The sequence below is a fragment of the Myotis yumanensis genome, unplaced genomic scaffold (assembly GCF_028538775.1).
Source record: "Myotis yumanensis isolate MYYU_CA2020_CCGP unplaced genomic scaffold, mMyoYum1.0.hap1 SCAF_1, whole genome shotgun sequence".
Classification (NCBI taxonomy): Eukaryota; Metazoa; Chordata; class Mammalia; order Chiroptera; family Vespertilionidae; genus Myotis; species Myotis yumanensis.
Window position 1 is genome coordinate 4,856,269 of NW_027223752.1, and position 17,050 is coordinate 4,873,318.

Sequence of the window (17,050 nt, forward strand, 5' to 3'; positions counted from 1 at the left end):
AACTGATATTAAAATAGAAATAACAAAGTACTTGTTAAATAGTAAGGTTTCTTGTGTTTTTTTTTAATATATATGTTTTTATTGATTTCAGAGAAGAAGGGAGAGGGAGAGAGAGAGATAGAAACATCAGTGATGAGAAAGAATCATTGATCGACTGCCTCCTGCATGCCTCCTACTGGGGATCGAGCCCGCAACCCCGGGCATGTGCCCTTGACCAGAATCAAACCTGGGAGCCTTCAGTCCACAGACCAATCCTCTATCTACTATGCCAAACTGGCCAGGGTGGTTTCTTGGTCTTGTGTTCAATTTATTTTAGAAGAATGTCTATAAGGATATTTAGGATATAGCACAGTGCTGCTTAGTGTGCTATTTACTGTTATTAAATATTAATAACTTTCTATGGCATCAAGCTTCAAACAGTGACTCATTCTTTAATTTTTAACAGATACAGAGAAAATATTGCAGGTTTGATGGACAAATGTTTTCCTGAGAAAAATAAGCCAGGTAGGAGAAGACTTCTTACATATTCACATGGGTTTTGTTTTCTGAGAGAAAGTCATGATGTCCATTGGATATTCCTTAATGTGAGAGTTCAGGTGAAATTGTAATGGGGCCTGTTCCCATCAAAAAAGAAGTGGCTACAGGGATACTTGAGCTTCATTCAGTTACTTACTGCTTTCAGGAGGGGAACCAAATTTCATTCATTCATGCAGCTGTTTCTTTATTGAGGCTTCCTTGTGTGCCAGGGGCCCTTCCAGGCACCAGAGATACACCGGTGAACAAGACACACAAATCCCTGTCCTCATGAAGCTCACGCTCTGGTTGGAAGAGACACACAGTGAAGAAACGAGTGCATTGCAGTGTCTTATGTGGTCGGTGCAATGGAAAAGAAGAAAGCACAGAGTAGAACTAGGGAGTGAAGTAGGGAGGAGGGCTGGGGTTTGAAATGGGTGGGCAGGGAGGGCCTCACTGACCAGGTGCCATTAGCATTGTAGGAAGGACCTAGGGAGTAAGCTCTGAAAGTCGGGAAAAGCCTCTTCTTGGGCCATACTGCCTCAATTATTGTAGCTTTATCTTAAGTCTTGATATCTGGAAGGTTAAGTTGTCCAGCACTGTTCTTTAAACTTGCCCTTGCTATTTTGCTATTCTTGGTCTTTAGCATATCTATGTAAATTTAAGAACCACCTTGTCACTTTCACACACACCCCCATCCCCGGTCTGCTGGAACTCTGAGTGCAGTTGCATTGACTGTGGACTGATTGGGGGGCATTAGTATTGTTACAACATTGAGCGTGCCAGTCTACCAGTATGGTATATCCTCCATTCGATTTCGTCTCTGTTTCTCTCATCTGTGTTTTATACTTTACTCTGCAAAAAATCTTGCCCATCTTTCATTGTGTTTCATGCTTTTGATGCAATGTTATGGGATATATATTTTAAAATATTTTCCAATTGCTTGTTGCTAGTATACAGAAATAGAATAGATTTTTATATACTTACCTTGCTTTTGTGACCTTGTTATGTTTACCTATTCTAGTATTTTTTAAATAGATTCCTTAGGATATTATATACACTATCATGTTTGTGAATAAACTGTTCTATAGGTGGCATTCAACTCTGTGCCTTTTATTTCTTGCCTTACTGTATTGGCTAAAAGCACACACGACTATTGTGCTGAACACATTGGTGAAAGAGGACAGTCTGGACATTTATTTTCCTTTCTGAGGGAATTTTCAGTAGTTGACCAAGCTCAGTGATGATGCTTCAGGTTTATAGATCCCCTTGATCAGATTGAGAAGTTGAAAAGAGGGTTTTGTTTTCTCTCTTTTTAACTCATGTATGTCAAGTATCTAGAATCTTACCTGGTCCGTAATGGATGCTTAGTATGTACTTGAGTGAGTGAATGTGTTCCGTGTGCATGTAGCACTGGCAGGAGCCCTTGATTGGTTGGGTGTGGGTGTGGGAAGAAGAGTGCCGGCTTGAGGAGCTGGAGGGTGGAGGTCTCAGTCACCCAGACTGGGAAGCCTCAGGGGGCAGGTGTAGGGGCAGGTCAGGGATTTAGGTTTAGATTTGTTGGGATTTGAGATGACAGTTACACACCCTAGAGCTACTGTGTGAGGCAGTGTGTGCACCAGTCTGCAGGTCAGGGCAAGGGCGAGGCTGGGGCTACGTAGGCGTGAGTCAGTCGCCTGGAGGTGGATTCTTGGTGCTGAGAGGTGGTGATCTGGACTAGGAAGGTTTCTCTTTATGGCTGTGGTTCTGCCTCTGTACAGTTAACCTGTCACTCAGAAGGTGATTTTTCTCTTTCATGGGAAAACTAGGCCTTGCTTCTTTCTTCAGCCTGTTTTTGGTTTGTTTTATTTCTCATTTACATGAAGAACCCGAATTTTAAAAGTTGGCTATGATATTCATTGTACTTAAGCACATTTTACTTCATAATCTGTATTCTAGGTTCCTGTGTGTTTTTGATAGCTTTAAAACTATGGCAGTTATTTTTGTGAATGTTTAAATTTTAAGTATATCTTTTTCCTTATTGTCTCACAATTTCAAAAATGTTTCTTACATCATACCTCAAAATATATTTTTTATTCTGACATTTTCTGAGTTCAGAAGCACAATTTTCAATGAAGAAGTAATTGAAAAAAGATCGTTTAACAAAATATCCATTTTAATTCTAATTTTACTATAACACAAGTTATTTTCTTCGAAGTAAGGGATAAATATATTGTATTTGTGATTTTAAAATTATAGAATAATTGTGTTATTTTTTTAGATGAAATTGCTAAATACCTGGAAACAGTGAAATTGCTGGACTATGATGAGAAACCCCTGTATCAGAATTTACAAGACATTCTTTTGCAAGGACTAAAGTCTATAGGAAGCAAGGATGATGGCAAACTGGAACTTGGGGCTTTGGAGAACGGAGCTCCGAAAGCAAGAACGACAACCAAGGTGAATTCTGTTTTTGACTATCCTTTGAACTTCCTGAGATTGTGATTGCAACAAATAGTGATTTCAGTAGAGTAACTCAGTGAGTAGCTCAGGAAAGAAAATAATAACAGATTGCTGGCAATTAAATATTTATCTTCATTATCTAAGGGCAGGCTAAGCTCTTTATGATAAAGAAAAATATGTAGAGGGTTGAAAAAAGTGAACATTTATTTATTTACTAGTGCACAGATTCGTGCACATTGAAAGGAAATTAATTAGAAAAAATATTTTAATATTGCAGCAAGCTAACTGATGGCCGATTCTGCGAGGAATCGGGCTCCCTCCTCCCTCCTCTCTGGGTCCAGGATGCAGGTGAACCAGATTCGGGGCCGACAGGCCCCAGCAGCAAGCTAACCCATGGCCAGCAACCTAACCTACCATTCAGAGTGTCTGCCCCCTGGTGGTCAGTGCATGTCATAGCTACTGGTCGAACAGTCACTTAGGCTTTTATATATATAGATAGACTAGAGGCCTGGTGCATGAATTCGTTCACAGGTGGGGTCCCTCAGCCTGCCGGTGATTGGGGCCATCTCACCCAGTCCCTATCGGGGCCGATTGGGGCCGGCCGGCTGGGGGGAGGGACTGCGGGAGGTTGGCCAGCCGCAGGAGGTTGGCTGTGGGAGCACACTGACCACCAGGGGACAGCTCCTGCATCTGCCCCCTGGTGGTTAGTGCGTGTCGTAGCAACCAGTTCACCAGTCAGTTGGTCGTAACGGTTGCTTAGGCTTTTATATATATAGATTATGTACAGTAGCAAGTGATTACATTTTTTCAAGAGATCCTAGCTTGGGATAGTGGTACCTGGCAGAGGGATTTTGGTAGGGGCACTCAGCTCACAGTTTGTATTGTTTTTTCCCCCTCAAGTCAGCCCCTAGGGTTGATCTTGTCTTTGTTGGCGTGGTCAAAGAATTTATTATTTGAAAATTGGTATTTGAAAAGTTACAATTTGAAAGTTTATTGTTTATTGATCTGTTTACCATTTGAATATGATTTTGCTCTTTACCAAAATGACATTATATAAAGCAGTTGTATATGCATATGAGGGGCTTACTTTTTAAGAGAGAAATGTTAAATAGTGAACTTTATGGGGAAGTATTATGCAGCCATGTAAATAACTCCTGATATTACTTTAATATTTAGATTTTACAGGTATGCATTAACTTTTGGTTTATTGATTATTTCTAGTAATTGTTGACATTGATTTCCTTTGTAATTTGAAATTGTTTAATAAAATGTATCATCTGCTTTTATATGGAAAAGGAAAACTACTTTCAGAATAAATATATTTTTTATATTAGTGACCAGTCTTACTGTCGTTAATTCTGAAAGCTCCAGCAGCTTCCTTTGGGAATTGTGTATTCCAAACTATGAGGAAAAGGGTTAAAACAAATTATCTCTTTAAAACAAGAAACAGCAAATTAAAAGATTTTATTTTTATTTTTATTTTTTTAATATATTTTATTGTTTTTTTACAGAGAGGAAGGGAGAGAGATAGAGAGTTAGAAACATCAATGAGAGAGAAACATCAATCAGCTGCCTCCTGCACACTCCCCACTGGGGATGTGCCCGCAACCCAGGTACATGCCCTTGACCGGAATCGAACCTGGGACCTTTCAGTCCGCAGGCCGATGCTCTATCCACTGAGCCAAACCGGTTTCGGCAAATTAAAAGATTTTTATAATTCTTCCTAGATTGAAATTTTGAAATTGGATCATAAATTTGACTTTTTGGCAAATAGTAGGCCTCTAATTTCATCACGGAATTGAAAATTATACATTTCGTCTACATAGGCATTTTCCCCCTGCAAGTTTTGTGTTAATTGCATCTGCTCAGTTTTGTGGTCAACAAGTGTTCTAACAGCTACATTCGGCTTTGAAATGAAGGGATGGACTGGAAGCCTGATGGAATTTTCAGTGAGGCAGTAACTTACAGTTTGCATACATGGGTAAACACACAGCGTGCATCCTCGTGTGCCGGACAGATTTCTTTACATTATATTTATAGCTCGCTTCTAGAGTGTTTTTCCTAAAATTTAGCTGATTGAGAAGTAAAGATCTCTGCTGCAGTGAGAACTTGTTCAGTGCCATCCCCCTTCTTTGCAAATCACTGTTTGGACCTGTGTGCTGGAGAAATTTGGTTTCTGCAGGTTGGCTGACTTTACAGCTGAGTAGGTCAGTCTGCTGCAGAGCTAACATCTGTGCCTGATCCCCTGTGTCCTTGGGTAGTTCAGAAGGCTGGACAAGTCCTGTCGGATCATGCCCTACATGCCTGAAGCTTCACGTAGGGGGAATATATGAATACCAAGTTGAACTGTTAGGTTTCCTTTATTAGTTTACTGCTTCATTTTATATTTTATTTTATTCTTGTCTTCATGGCTGACACAGGGCTATTCTTGGTATTAAAATGAAATTAATAAAAGCTAGGATTAGGTAAGATCATGAAGCTGCTCGATAGCCATGTAACTATATAGGTGAGTTATTCAATGTGTTGGCCCTTTGTCTTTTTGTTTATAAAAGTGAAAAAATTGCACCAGACCAGTTTTTTTTAAACTTTTCTTTTTCTTCTTCTTTGTTAAGCCCTAGAACAGTTTTCCCAAATAAATTGTAAATGCCACATGTCTAAAACTGGCAAAAGCAGCGCTGCACTTGCTGAGAAGTGGGGGCTCTCTAGAAGGAAAAGCTTCTCTTTTGAGAAATTAGAATTCCCTTTCTTCCTTAGCAAGGGGTATGCAATCAGGATGGCGTTCTCCGCTCTGGTTATCAGGAAGCTCACAGCTAAATAGGATTTTCTGATTATGGAAACTATAGTGTTAATCTTTATAATTAGCAGATTTTCTCACTACTCTTTTTGTCATAATTTTTAGGTTTTTTTTCAGATTATTATTCATATAATCCATGTCTAACTCTAGTTTTGCTTTGGAACTTATTCATTTCTTGAAAATCCATTTTTAGATTTCTAAGGGCCTTAGAGGTCATGTGACTTACGCAGTGAAGCTTCAGAACTGAAGTGTCTTGACTCTTTTCATTACAACTGCTTCCTGCAACTCAGCTGATTTTGTCTGACAGCATTTACGTTTATAGAAATCTTTGCTCATGCCTTATTTTTTATTTTTAGTCTTTCCAGTCTTATTGAGATATAATTGGCATTCAGCACTGTATAAGTTTAAGGGGTACAGCATAATGCTTTGACTTAAATATATTGTGAAATAACTACCACAGTAAGTTTAAGAAAAAATGTATATGTTCTTTTTATTTCTCAGTCTCAAATCTCTTTTGGAAAGGGGCAGGTGTAATAAGTTCAGTACATGTTTCTCTGTGTTCCTAGCAGTATCTGTTATGGTAACACCTGTAAGGATTGATCAACAATGGCAGGAAGCAAGGTTTCTATCCAGTTTTTCTCTGACACCATGCACACTGGTAGTCACTGCATAGTACTGACTTTCTTCCCCATGCTGTACTTCACATCCCTGTGGCTGTTTTTGTAACTGGCAATTCGTACTTAGATACTATTAAACTTGAAGATTTTTTTGTTTTTGTTTTTGAAGGTTTTTGTTTTTGAAAAAAAAAAATAGATCATAGTCTGTAGACCATTGGTTCTTCCTATCCACGTGGCATGCATTGTCAGGAAAGTTGGGCAGGAGACGCCAGCTGAAGGCGGGTGAATGGAAGTCGGGGCCTAACCTGGTGCCCCTGCTGAAATCACAGGTGCTTCTCTTGTCGGTTGAATACTGTCTGATTTTCATTCCTGCGTCATTTACCTGCCCGGAGATGAAGGAAGCTCCTTTTTATTAAATAAGCTTGAAACAAGATGAATGCACTGGGCTCTTGGGTAGAATGTATTGGATGGCTCCCTGTATGATGAGCATGTAGAAATCTGCCCTCCTAAACCTGCAGAAAGCATTTTCTCCTGTGTGGAAAGCAATATAGTACTGAAATATTCCTCCTTAATTTTGGCCCGGACGAACAAAAGTGTCTGTGTTTATTCCTGCCTAATGCATCACGAATCTGCTGACATGCTAACCTTGGAGTCTTGGCCGGCGTTAATCAGGCCTGCGCGCCGGAGGGAGGAGGCACCTAATGCACTCCATCAGTGCCGTTTGCATATGGAAGCCCTCACAGGGGAGCTGCCCGTGCCAGCTGAGGGTTACCTGCCCACTGCAGTTATTGTATGTAATTATCGAACCAATCTGTTCAGCCCAGCAGGGCTGGGATGGCAATCATGGAGCGACACTTTGGAAAGGGAGGGTGGGAGGCACTGCCCCTTCTCTCCTTCGTTGTAGGAAGTCGCAGCCTCTCGGGCAGCTCTCTTTGAGAAGGGGTCCCTCCTTCCCCAAAGCTGCTCAGCAAATGCTGCTTCTGAGGTTTCCTAAGCTCAGTGCAGTCCTCAGGTCTGTATTTGTGGAGCCTTTTCTTTAGGAGCCTGGTATCTCTGAGTCCTGATCTTTCACAGCCGCCTTAAACAGCGTTGGAAACAGTGGGATTAATTGTTACACAGAGATAATAGCAGTTCTGACCGTTCGGAGGGTTAAGATAATGTGGTCTGAGCGGAGCTGGGCCTCCCTGCGCAGCTCTCTTCGGAACAGAGCCATGGTTGCCATTAGGAGGAAGAACAATGTGCTGTCAGCAGGTATTACACTCTTATAGCCACACGCACAATGGCCCGAAGCAAGGAAGGTTCTCAGATGAGGTTCAACTTAATGTTAATTGTTAGGAAATATAAATGAGGACATTCTGATGCGATGTGAATCTGTGAAACTTGCGAAGTATCAGATGATTCCCTACATGACACACACTTATTTTAGGCAACCTAGAGAAGCTTTGACTTTTAATTTGCATTTTAACACATTTAAATTTGAGACTACATGGGATAAAGTTACATGCAAAATGCAAAGTTTTAAATTATCTCTAAGGTCCTTCTATAGTTATAGTTACATGTAGAGATGTTAGGTGATTTAAAAACTTTACACAGGAATGAACTAGGTAGAAAATAGTATAGTATTGGAAAATAATAATAAGGAATTGAATGAACAGTTGGGAAGAATGGATGGTGACAGAATATAAGCATTAACTCTCCTAAGTCACATTCAACTGGAAAAATAAGTAGAAAATAGGAAAGGCCTGAGAGAATGGTGGGAAAACCAGCCGTTTCTGAGATTTTAGCAGACCTGTGTACTTTTAAGATCCTTCCTTACAGCAAGGTTTTTAGCCCTGTTAAACTTTTAATAAAAACATTCCAGAAGGAAATATACCCCCACAGATAAACACTGTAAAACTGGAGAATAAGTATCATTGGCCTCAGAGAGGGGTGATGCCAAGTTTATAAAACACTGGGCTTTAAGAGAGTTTCTGTATCACCAGTCCTGAGGGTAAAACACAGCTTTCCATGATGAACTACGTGAAGCATAAAAAGTTAGAGGTGGGTAACAGCAAACAGACCCACCTTTCAGGCACACTGAGTAGTTGAAGGCTCTCTAATCCCATTGTCTTTGCCCCCCTTCCCTTAGGCCCCCACTACCTTGAAGTTGTGTATTGTAGCCCCCATCCATATTTCTCTTTCCTTGGTTCAGTTACCTGCAGTCAGCCATGGCCTGAAAATATTAAATGGGAAAATTCAGAAATCAACAGTTCTTAAGCTTTAACTTGCCCTCTGCTCTGAGTAGCATGAACTATTGCCATCCTGCCCAAAGCGTGAGCCATCCCATCGGCCAGCATTTCCACCACCCGTTAGTCACCCCGTGGCCGTCTGGGTTGTCGGACCAGCTGTGGCAGTATCACAGTGCTCGCTCAGGTCACAGTTATTTTACTAATGGCCCCAAAACGCAGGAGTGGTGGTGCCGGCAATTCGGATGTGCCAAGGAGAAGCCATCAGGTGCTCCCTTTAAGTGGAAAGGTGTGTGTGTGTGGGGGGAAATGTAGCGCACTGTAGATAGGATATGGAACATAAACCCTCGGAGAAGGAGGGCTACTGTGTAGGTGTTTTGTGTATTTTGACAGCACACCTGTATAGGTTCATATGTATACTAATATACAGTGAGTTTGAGTATTTACTTCTTGGACCATCAGACCACAGCTTTCTCTCTTTACATTTTCACATGTAAGAAGCGGAAGAAGGAGGCTGAGAAGAGCACAGAAGCAGGTGTGGAAGACATGGAGTGCTCGGATGCGCACACGGAGGAAGCCATGGAGACGCGTAAGTGGACGGTCTCGCTGCGACCTCTCTCCACGCGTAAATGAGGTTTCCTTTCCTTCCGCTAATAGGACTCCGCTGTTCAGGTCGTCACATTACGACTTCATAATACAATATCGTAGGGGAAGGCCTTCCGTCTGTGCAGTGTGTATCACGGGCTTTGTACACGCAGAGAGTTATTATTGTTCACAGTGATCATGAAGTTGGCGCCGGGAGCTTCTCTCATTTTTCAGATAATGGAGCCCAAGACCCCGAGCGTTCAGGTGGCAGAGTTGTTGCGCCCTGGCCGGATGGCTCTGTTGGTTGGAGCGTCGTCCCGTACACCTAAAGGTTGCGGGTCCGATTCCCAGTCATGGCACATACCTAGGTTGTGGGTTTGATCCTCGGTGGGGGCTCAAACGGGAGGCAAACAACCGATGTTTCTCTCTCTCCCTTCCCCTCTCTAAAAAATCAAACATCTCCTCAGGTGAGGATTAAACAAAGATGACCGTGTCGTTGAGAAGGGCGTGGCCTTGGAGACCAGCACTCCTGATTCTCAGCCTTTCTCCGTTCCCACGCGTGGGATGGAGAGGAGCGCGTGTCCAGCACCAGGGGTCAGTCCTTAGTTCCTGCACTGCCCTCAGCTGCCCCGCTCTGCTTGCCTGGTCATTCCCACAAAGTGCCAGCCTTTCTCTCTCTACACTTAGGGTGCAAGGATTAAAGCCTTGCATCGTCATTTTCCAAAAAGCAGGGTGTAAAGTCACCGGGTGCCTCATAGGCTGTGCTGCTGGCGGAGCGGGTCCAGAGCTAACCTGAACGAGGCCACAGGCTGGGCGGGTGGGCTTCCTCTGAGGGGCAGCAGGCCCGGGGTGACCAGGGAAGGGAAACATGTCCCAGGTTCCTTTGACTCCACGCTGGCTCCGCACCCTTGCTCTCCTGGCCCATGGGCTGGTCTCGCGTTGCCCTTGGTTTCTAATGGGAAGGCTTATTTTAGGTCACGTCTCACTGAGGCGCGAGGCTCTGTTGGGCCAGGTCCGGGGCGTGCTGCACCTCCCCTCTGCCCTGGCCCAGGGCGCGCTGCGGAGGCAGCCATTTGACTTGCCAGGAGGGCCATCTCTGCCCCTTCCATCCACCTCTTCACCGTGTGTTCTGGGTAGAGCACCCTGAGGTCCACCTGGATTTGCTCAGGAGAACACGGGGGTGTCTGGAGAGTGAGTGTCCCTTCGCTCTGGGTCCCCGGGTCTGAATAGCCCGTCTCCCCTCTGCTGCCGCCTCCATTCTCCACTGTTCCCTCCTCCCGCCGTGTTCATGTTGTTAGGAAGTGAGGAGCCCTGAGGAGCAGTACAGCCAGGCCTGTCTCAGCCAGAGGCGAGCAGCAGCCGGCAGTGAGTGGGAGTAAAATTAAACAGCGTTTATAAAGATAGAGCAAGAGTCTTACTTTAAAACCCCCCCTAGGTTCTAAACCTGGCGGTTTTCGTTTAGGAGACGGCCTGCAGGGTTAGTAAGGTTGACGCTCATTTAGGTCCGGGACTCGGGCTTCTCTCCACTGCCTGGCGTCATCGTTACCTGGGCTCTGCTGGCTGGGCATCAGGGGGGGTTGTTTCGAAACCTAAATGATTTTAAATTGGGGTATAATTATAAATAAGTTTTTTATACCTAAAATTTTAATCAGAGGTCCTTATACTGATACTTTTTACTGTGAGAAAATATATTAGTTTTTTTGTTTTATTTAATAATGACAAAAGAAGAGAGTAAATCCCATTGCTAATTTAAGGAGAGCAATCCAGCTATCTTTTTGGTATAAAAAAGCAGATAAAGAATAATCAGATTCTGCTTTATTCACATAAACTTGGAATTGCTTTACTTAAATGCTGTCTACTTTCCCATTGTAATTCATTTTCTCCCTAAAGTAAAAGGCTTGTTAAGGTATTTTACAATCTAAATATTCAAAAATGAAAGAAATATCACCTGAGATGGTGAAATATTACTGCTTCTAGCAAAACAAACAAACAAAAAAACCCAAACACCGCCCCCCCCCCCCCCCCCCCACACACACACAAACTAAGGGCACAGGAAAATGTATATATATTTGTATTCATCAGTTTAAAGAAACTTGAAGAAGGCACATTATTACATTTGATTTAAAGAAAAAAGTAATCCAATTCACTGAATACTGTTTTAGAGCTTTAAGATTTTGTGTCATAAATGTGTTTGAAGAATGGTTACCTCCAACAGCAGCTTTAGAAATGTCAGTTTCTTCATTAACAATTTTATTTTCAAACACAATTTATGGTTTACAATATGGTGAGAGATTTTTCTCACTGTGTGATCTTTCAGAATGCTGTGCCTAGCAAAATGGGAGCAGCTTTCCTTTAATATCTATTTAGACCATTTTAAAACGTGTATAATTTTCTTGATACACCTAAACTCATTTAGACTAGTTGGGGGTCTATTGTGTACGAACACATTCTGAAAGCTTTCAAAGTGTGTATTGTGTGGGTTTTCTCAAAGACGGAGAGGGGGTGATGGGCGATTTTCAAGAAGAACAGAGGCCCTAATCCTTTTATTTTTATGCAAGGCATAATTTTTACCAATTGAGAAAATTTGGTTATTTGCTGCAAGTAATTTCTTTCCTGCACAAAATGATAAGCCTTATAAAAACCATGTGTATTCTGGCATTTCAAAACCATGCCAGGATTTCAGAATTGGACTAAAAATTAGTTAATGTCACCATGATATTTATGGCTAGTGTCCTTTGTCCCTACTGTTCATAGAATGGTCAGTACACAACAGAAGTCTTGTGGGTGCTTTTTAGTTTTAGGTTTGAAGTGCCTTGCATTTTGGATCATTCTTGAGGATTCTTTGATGAAAACATGGTTTTTATTTACCTCTTGAATATCTATATTCTAGTAAAAAAGAGGTATTTTTAAAGGCACCCTACATACATGGACATTTCCCACTTGTTTTTTCCTTCATTATTAAAATCATAGGAGGGTATCTCAAACCTGTATATTTTATTTTTCAAATATTAAATCTCACACATACTTGTTTTGTGATTAGAACTTTTACCACTAGTAGTGTATTATGAAAATGAGTATATTTTTTAAAGAGACGAGAAATTGACTTTTCTCTGCAGCAATCAGAATTGATTATTAGGAAACTATGGAATTGATACATGCAGCAAAGTATCTAAGTTGCATATACTGATTATATAGTAAATTCCAGGTGGTGGTGGCATTGAACTTTAAATCTAGATGGAAGAGGGTGGGCAGCAATGGTGTTTAAGAGTGACCTGTCAAACTAGGACATTAGCGGGACAGTACTGCTTGAACATGGCTGTAACCGTGTGAGCTTCGGCGTGCTTAGTTTGTGGCTGCTGTGCCCAGTGCTGACTCTGGCCTGGATCTTGGGATCGCCGTTTTACCAGTCCCAGAGTCACAGCACTCTCGGTTTTCTATGCGAAATTAATTTTGAAATTCTCAAACTACAAACCTAAAAATCTACCACAGGATACTTTTAAAAGAAGGCTGTATCACAAATATTGAAGAAAAACTCAGTTTAAACTAACCATAGTTACAGGCTATGTATTTGAGTGGCAGGAAAAAAAAAGATATTCATATACCTTTGAAATTTGCTTTAATTTAGTGTAGCGATTTTCAACCTTTTTCATCTCCCAGCACACATAAACTGATTACTGAAGTTCAGCAGCACACCAGAAAATACATTTTTGATGATCTGACCAAGAAATAGGTATAATTTTGATTTATTCACACCGGATGGCTATTGTGGTGTTGGCTGTAGTCCTTTTTTTATTTGACAGTCTAAGGCAGCGGTATTCAACCTGTGGGTCGCGACCCCTTTGGCGGTTGAACGACCCTTTCACAAGGGTCGCCTAAGACCATCCTGCGTATCAGATGTTTACATTACGATTCATAACAATAGCAACATTACAGTTATGAAGTAGCAATGAAAATAATTTTATGGTTGGGTCACAACATGAGGAACTGTATTTAAAGGGCCAGAAGGTTGAGAACCACTGTTCTAAAGAGAAAAGAAGTCATTGCCCCTAACTAGTCAGGTGCTACATGTTTTAAAAATTCTTGCGGCCCACCAGTTGGAAGTCGCTGATTTAGTGTATAGCAATTGACTAGAAACTAGAATTTGGAAAAATAAAAATAACGCACTGATTTTTAAATTGCTGATCTTCCAGTTAAGGGACTAAATAAATCTGTAATCAGAAAACCTTTAGGCACTATTCATTATTAGTCATGTGTGATAGACACTTTGTCCTAGGTTCACAGTGTTTGTCCCTGTCAGAAAGGAAGTATTGATCTCTTCGTTGCTCGATGTGGGCATTGATTGATCGTGAGCCACCCGCTGCCCTCACAGGGGCCATTGCTGCTTCCTGGCAGAGCGCAACGTTAGGTGTCCTAGGCATCGAGATCAGCCTCAGCCACGTCCCTCTGACTGCCGCGCTCGCGTCGGGGTGGCGTGGGGTGGCTGGGAACAAAGTCCTTGGGGAGCAGCACTCCCTGCCCTCGATAAAGAATCGCTGGTTTATGCCACCTGGAGTGGTCGGGGCGGAACTGTTGGAAGTCCCTTAGCCGTGTCAGGTGTGATGCTTTCCTCGAGGCTGCTCAGTGGCCCCTGTGTCATTCCTGGTGGAAAGCTGTTGAGGAGCCCGTGCTCGCCTGCCTGAGAGCACGGGTGGCAGGTGTCAAAGGCAACACCTTTAGAATAAGCCTTCCTGCTTCCCTTAGTGTGCCTAAGCCGTCAGTGCCCACGGAGACAGTCCTTACGTTCTGCTCTGCCGCACGTGAGCTTCATGTTTCTGCTGCACATACACTTTGGGAGACGCACTTCAGGAAATCACTGTTTTGCCAGTGGGAGAGCCGATGGAACTTGGAGAGAGACTTTGTTAGCATATTTTTGGGGCATTAACAGTTACACTTTTGTGTATGAATTTCATCTCCACTAATCAGCATGGTTAATAAAATTTAAAATATTAATAACAATGTGTGGAAATACTTACATTTCTGTTCTTTTGCTTTTGTAAGTTAACGATTACTGTTTGAAATTTCTTTGTTTTCTCTTCAAGGTTCAAAAAGGAGAAAGAGAGTCCAGAAGTAAACCACGTGCTGTGAGCCAGTTTTTCTTTTCTTCCTGTCATTCGGCTTTTTCTTCATTTTCTGTTTTGCGTGTTTTCATGTGGGTCTTGTGGGTGGGGTAACAGGGAAATACCTGTGTCTTTGAAAAACATTTTTTATTGGAATAAATGCTTTGTACAGTTTATTAAAGGCTAACTTATAAAATTTCAGAATGTTTAGGTTGCATGTACTCTTTAAGCTGCCCGGCTGTGGGAAAGGTCTGGGTACTTAGAAGAACTGCTGTGAGGTGCACTTTCCAGTGTGTGTATTTCCCAGAGGGTCAAATGTTTGGCTGAGTCCTTCCTCTTAAGGAAATGTGAAACTTCAAATAAAGGGGTCTTTTTGCTTGATACAAGTTCAGTTTGTTGTGGCCATGTTTGGTTTTTATTGATTTTGTTCAGTCCCACAAGCATGTAAGCACCTGCTGTATGAGGCAGGAGATACAGAGAAGGGGAAGGAGGTGAAAGAAAACGTGGGTCATGAGCACATGGGGCTGGTCGAGTACACATGCTTGAAAGCGAGGTTATGTAAGGATTATGTAAGTGGGCAGGCTCTGTGGGAAGAAGATGGGGTAATTGCCAAGTGATGGCGCGGTCACAGAGTTTATATATAGACACTTCCATAAGGAAACGCTGTGAAATAAATCTCTAGCTTTCTGTCTGTCTGTCTGTTTAATGGGTCTATCTCTATGTCTAATGGTTCATTCACAGATTATTTTTCGTAAACGTTTCATTTTTTGTAGCATATATTTGTAAGTAAAGCAAGCAGTTGAGACTTTTGGTGATTAGAAATTTTAAGATGTGGACTTTTTATAGTTGCCCTGGAAACCAACACTTGCAATTTAAACGTTTATGAACAGTTTCAAGATTTGCTTTGTTAGAGAACCTGGGGCTGGATTGGCGTCGCTAAATGTTGGCACACCTTACCAGCTGTGTCATGTCCAGGGTTTTCAGATGGTGTAGAGACATACTTTTATTTAAGTCTTTAAACATTTATTTCTAATACATATTCAAAATCTGAGTAGCATGTTAAACTGGTGATTTTCTGTACTGCTTAGGACAAGCCTCATTTAGGGACTTTAGTTTTTTAAAAGGGCCTTGATCGGAAGAAAATACTAAGTGCGGTGGGCTGTCTTCAGCTAAAAATGGTCCAGGTTGTACCAAGTGTGAGCAGCTCTGGACCAACACAAAGACTGGAACTTGCAGTCTCTGATGCGGACATTCAGCTGTCCCTGCAGCAGGTGCCTCTGGAGCAGGTGCCCCTGACGTGGTCAGACACTGACGAGTGTGGAACAGACGGCAGACTTTCCTGTGAGGTTAGTCTCAAAAGCCTCGCGAAGTTGTAGGGCCCTGTGTCTTTCCAGAAGAGGGAACTCGGCTCTGGGCAGAGACTTCTGCTTTCTGGAGAATGTTGGATTTAGTCCTCGCCAGTGCTATGGTCCCAAGTTTATTTGTAACACTTAAATCAACTCTCAAGTTCTGTTTCAAACACATTGACGCCTAAAATAGGATCAAATGTGTGTGGTGTGTTTTTGTGTATATGCCTTAGCCTTTTTTGTTTTTCAAAACACAAAAACATAGCAAAACCTGTTGGTTAAATATTAAGAAAACAAATATTTCCTCACATATTGTTTTTACAAGTGCTGGCATTTTCTCGAATGTTCCTCTGTTGGCAGGACTGCAGAAATGGAGAGCTAGTAGCCATAGTAGCCAGTCTGATTCTGCTGCTGGTTTTCTTTCCCCGCCTTGGGCTGGTTTTTCTTACCCCCTGTGTTAAAAATAAATAAATAAAAAAGGTGAATAATCTCCCTGCCATCGGAGTTATGCTTTCATGTTTTTTTGCCTTTTCCAGGTCTGTGCTAACTCTGTGCATCTTGCGTTGTTTCTGTTTTCTTTCCAGTCCCCGCATTCAGTGGGGCTCTCCATTCTTTGTCCCCCCTTTACAGTTGGGCTTCCATATCTGACGTGTGCTCCTCGCACATTTTGTCACCTGCTTGGCCATTCTCTCAGGTCTGTGGAGGACCAACACCTGGCCGCTCCTGGCCTTCACGCACTGGAGCCGTGCGCCACGGGTCCCGGGCAGCCTGTGCAGCTGCCCGAGCCCTGCAGGAAGGGAGCGTCCAGGTGCTCTGCAGGGGTCACCTCTGAGACAGACCAGCCGCTGCTTCCTCTGAGTTACTAGGTTCACTGCCTGTAGAGACCTGAGCTGCAGTGATACAGCAGTGGCGGAAATAGAAGTAAATTAATGCATTTGGTGTGTGTCTGTATTTACAGTTGAGCATTGTACGCTTGTTTATCCTTTCAACTTCTATTTTTAGTGGCCTTTATTAGTCTGATTATCAATAAGTATTAATAACACATGGTCATTGTAGAAAATTGAGAACATACAGAAAGAAACTGTGCAAAGACAAATGGGCCACGCCACTACCGTACCACCCCCGACAACCACTGTGGACGTGAGTTTCTTCTAGTCTGTTCAGGCACTTTTATCTTGAAATAATTACCAGACTTGATAGACAGCTTTATATTCTGCTTTTTAAAGCGAATTTTAATATTTTCTATGTTATTACAGATAAGTATAATAAGTGTAATTTTTTTTCTTATGGATTTATGATGCCGTCATGGCCATTTCCCTAATATTGGACATTTAGGTTGTTTTCAGTATGGAATAGTATAAGCAATACTCTTTAGTAAACGTGGGCAGAAACCTTTACCACATGGACAAGTATTTCCTTAGATTTTTCTGAA

The 17,050-nt window shown here is 42.1% G+C and overlaps 1 protein-coding gene across 2 annotated transcripts in view; it reads left to right on the top strand.

The window, feature by feature from the left end:
* VRK1 (VRK serine/threonine kinase 1) overlaps positions 1–15,086 on the top strand; it is a 59,862-nt gene extending 44,776 nt beyond the window's left edge. For both annotated transcript variants that reach the window (XM_070412789.1, XM_070412799.1), the window contains exons 10-13: positions 446–504; positions 2,774–2,952; positions 9,090–9,180; positions 14,255–15,086. In XM_070412789.1, coding sequence (XP_070268890.1) covers positions 446–504; positions 2,774–2,952; positions 9,090–9,180; positions 14,255–14,286 — 361 coding nt within the window. In that variant the 3' untranslated portion in view covers positions 14,287–15,086. The remainder of the gene's footprint in view (positions 1–445; positions 505–2,773; positions 2,953–9,089; positions 9,181–14,254) is intronic.
* Positions 15,087–17,050: the final 1,964 nt, after the last annotated feature.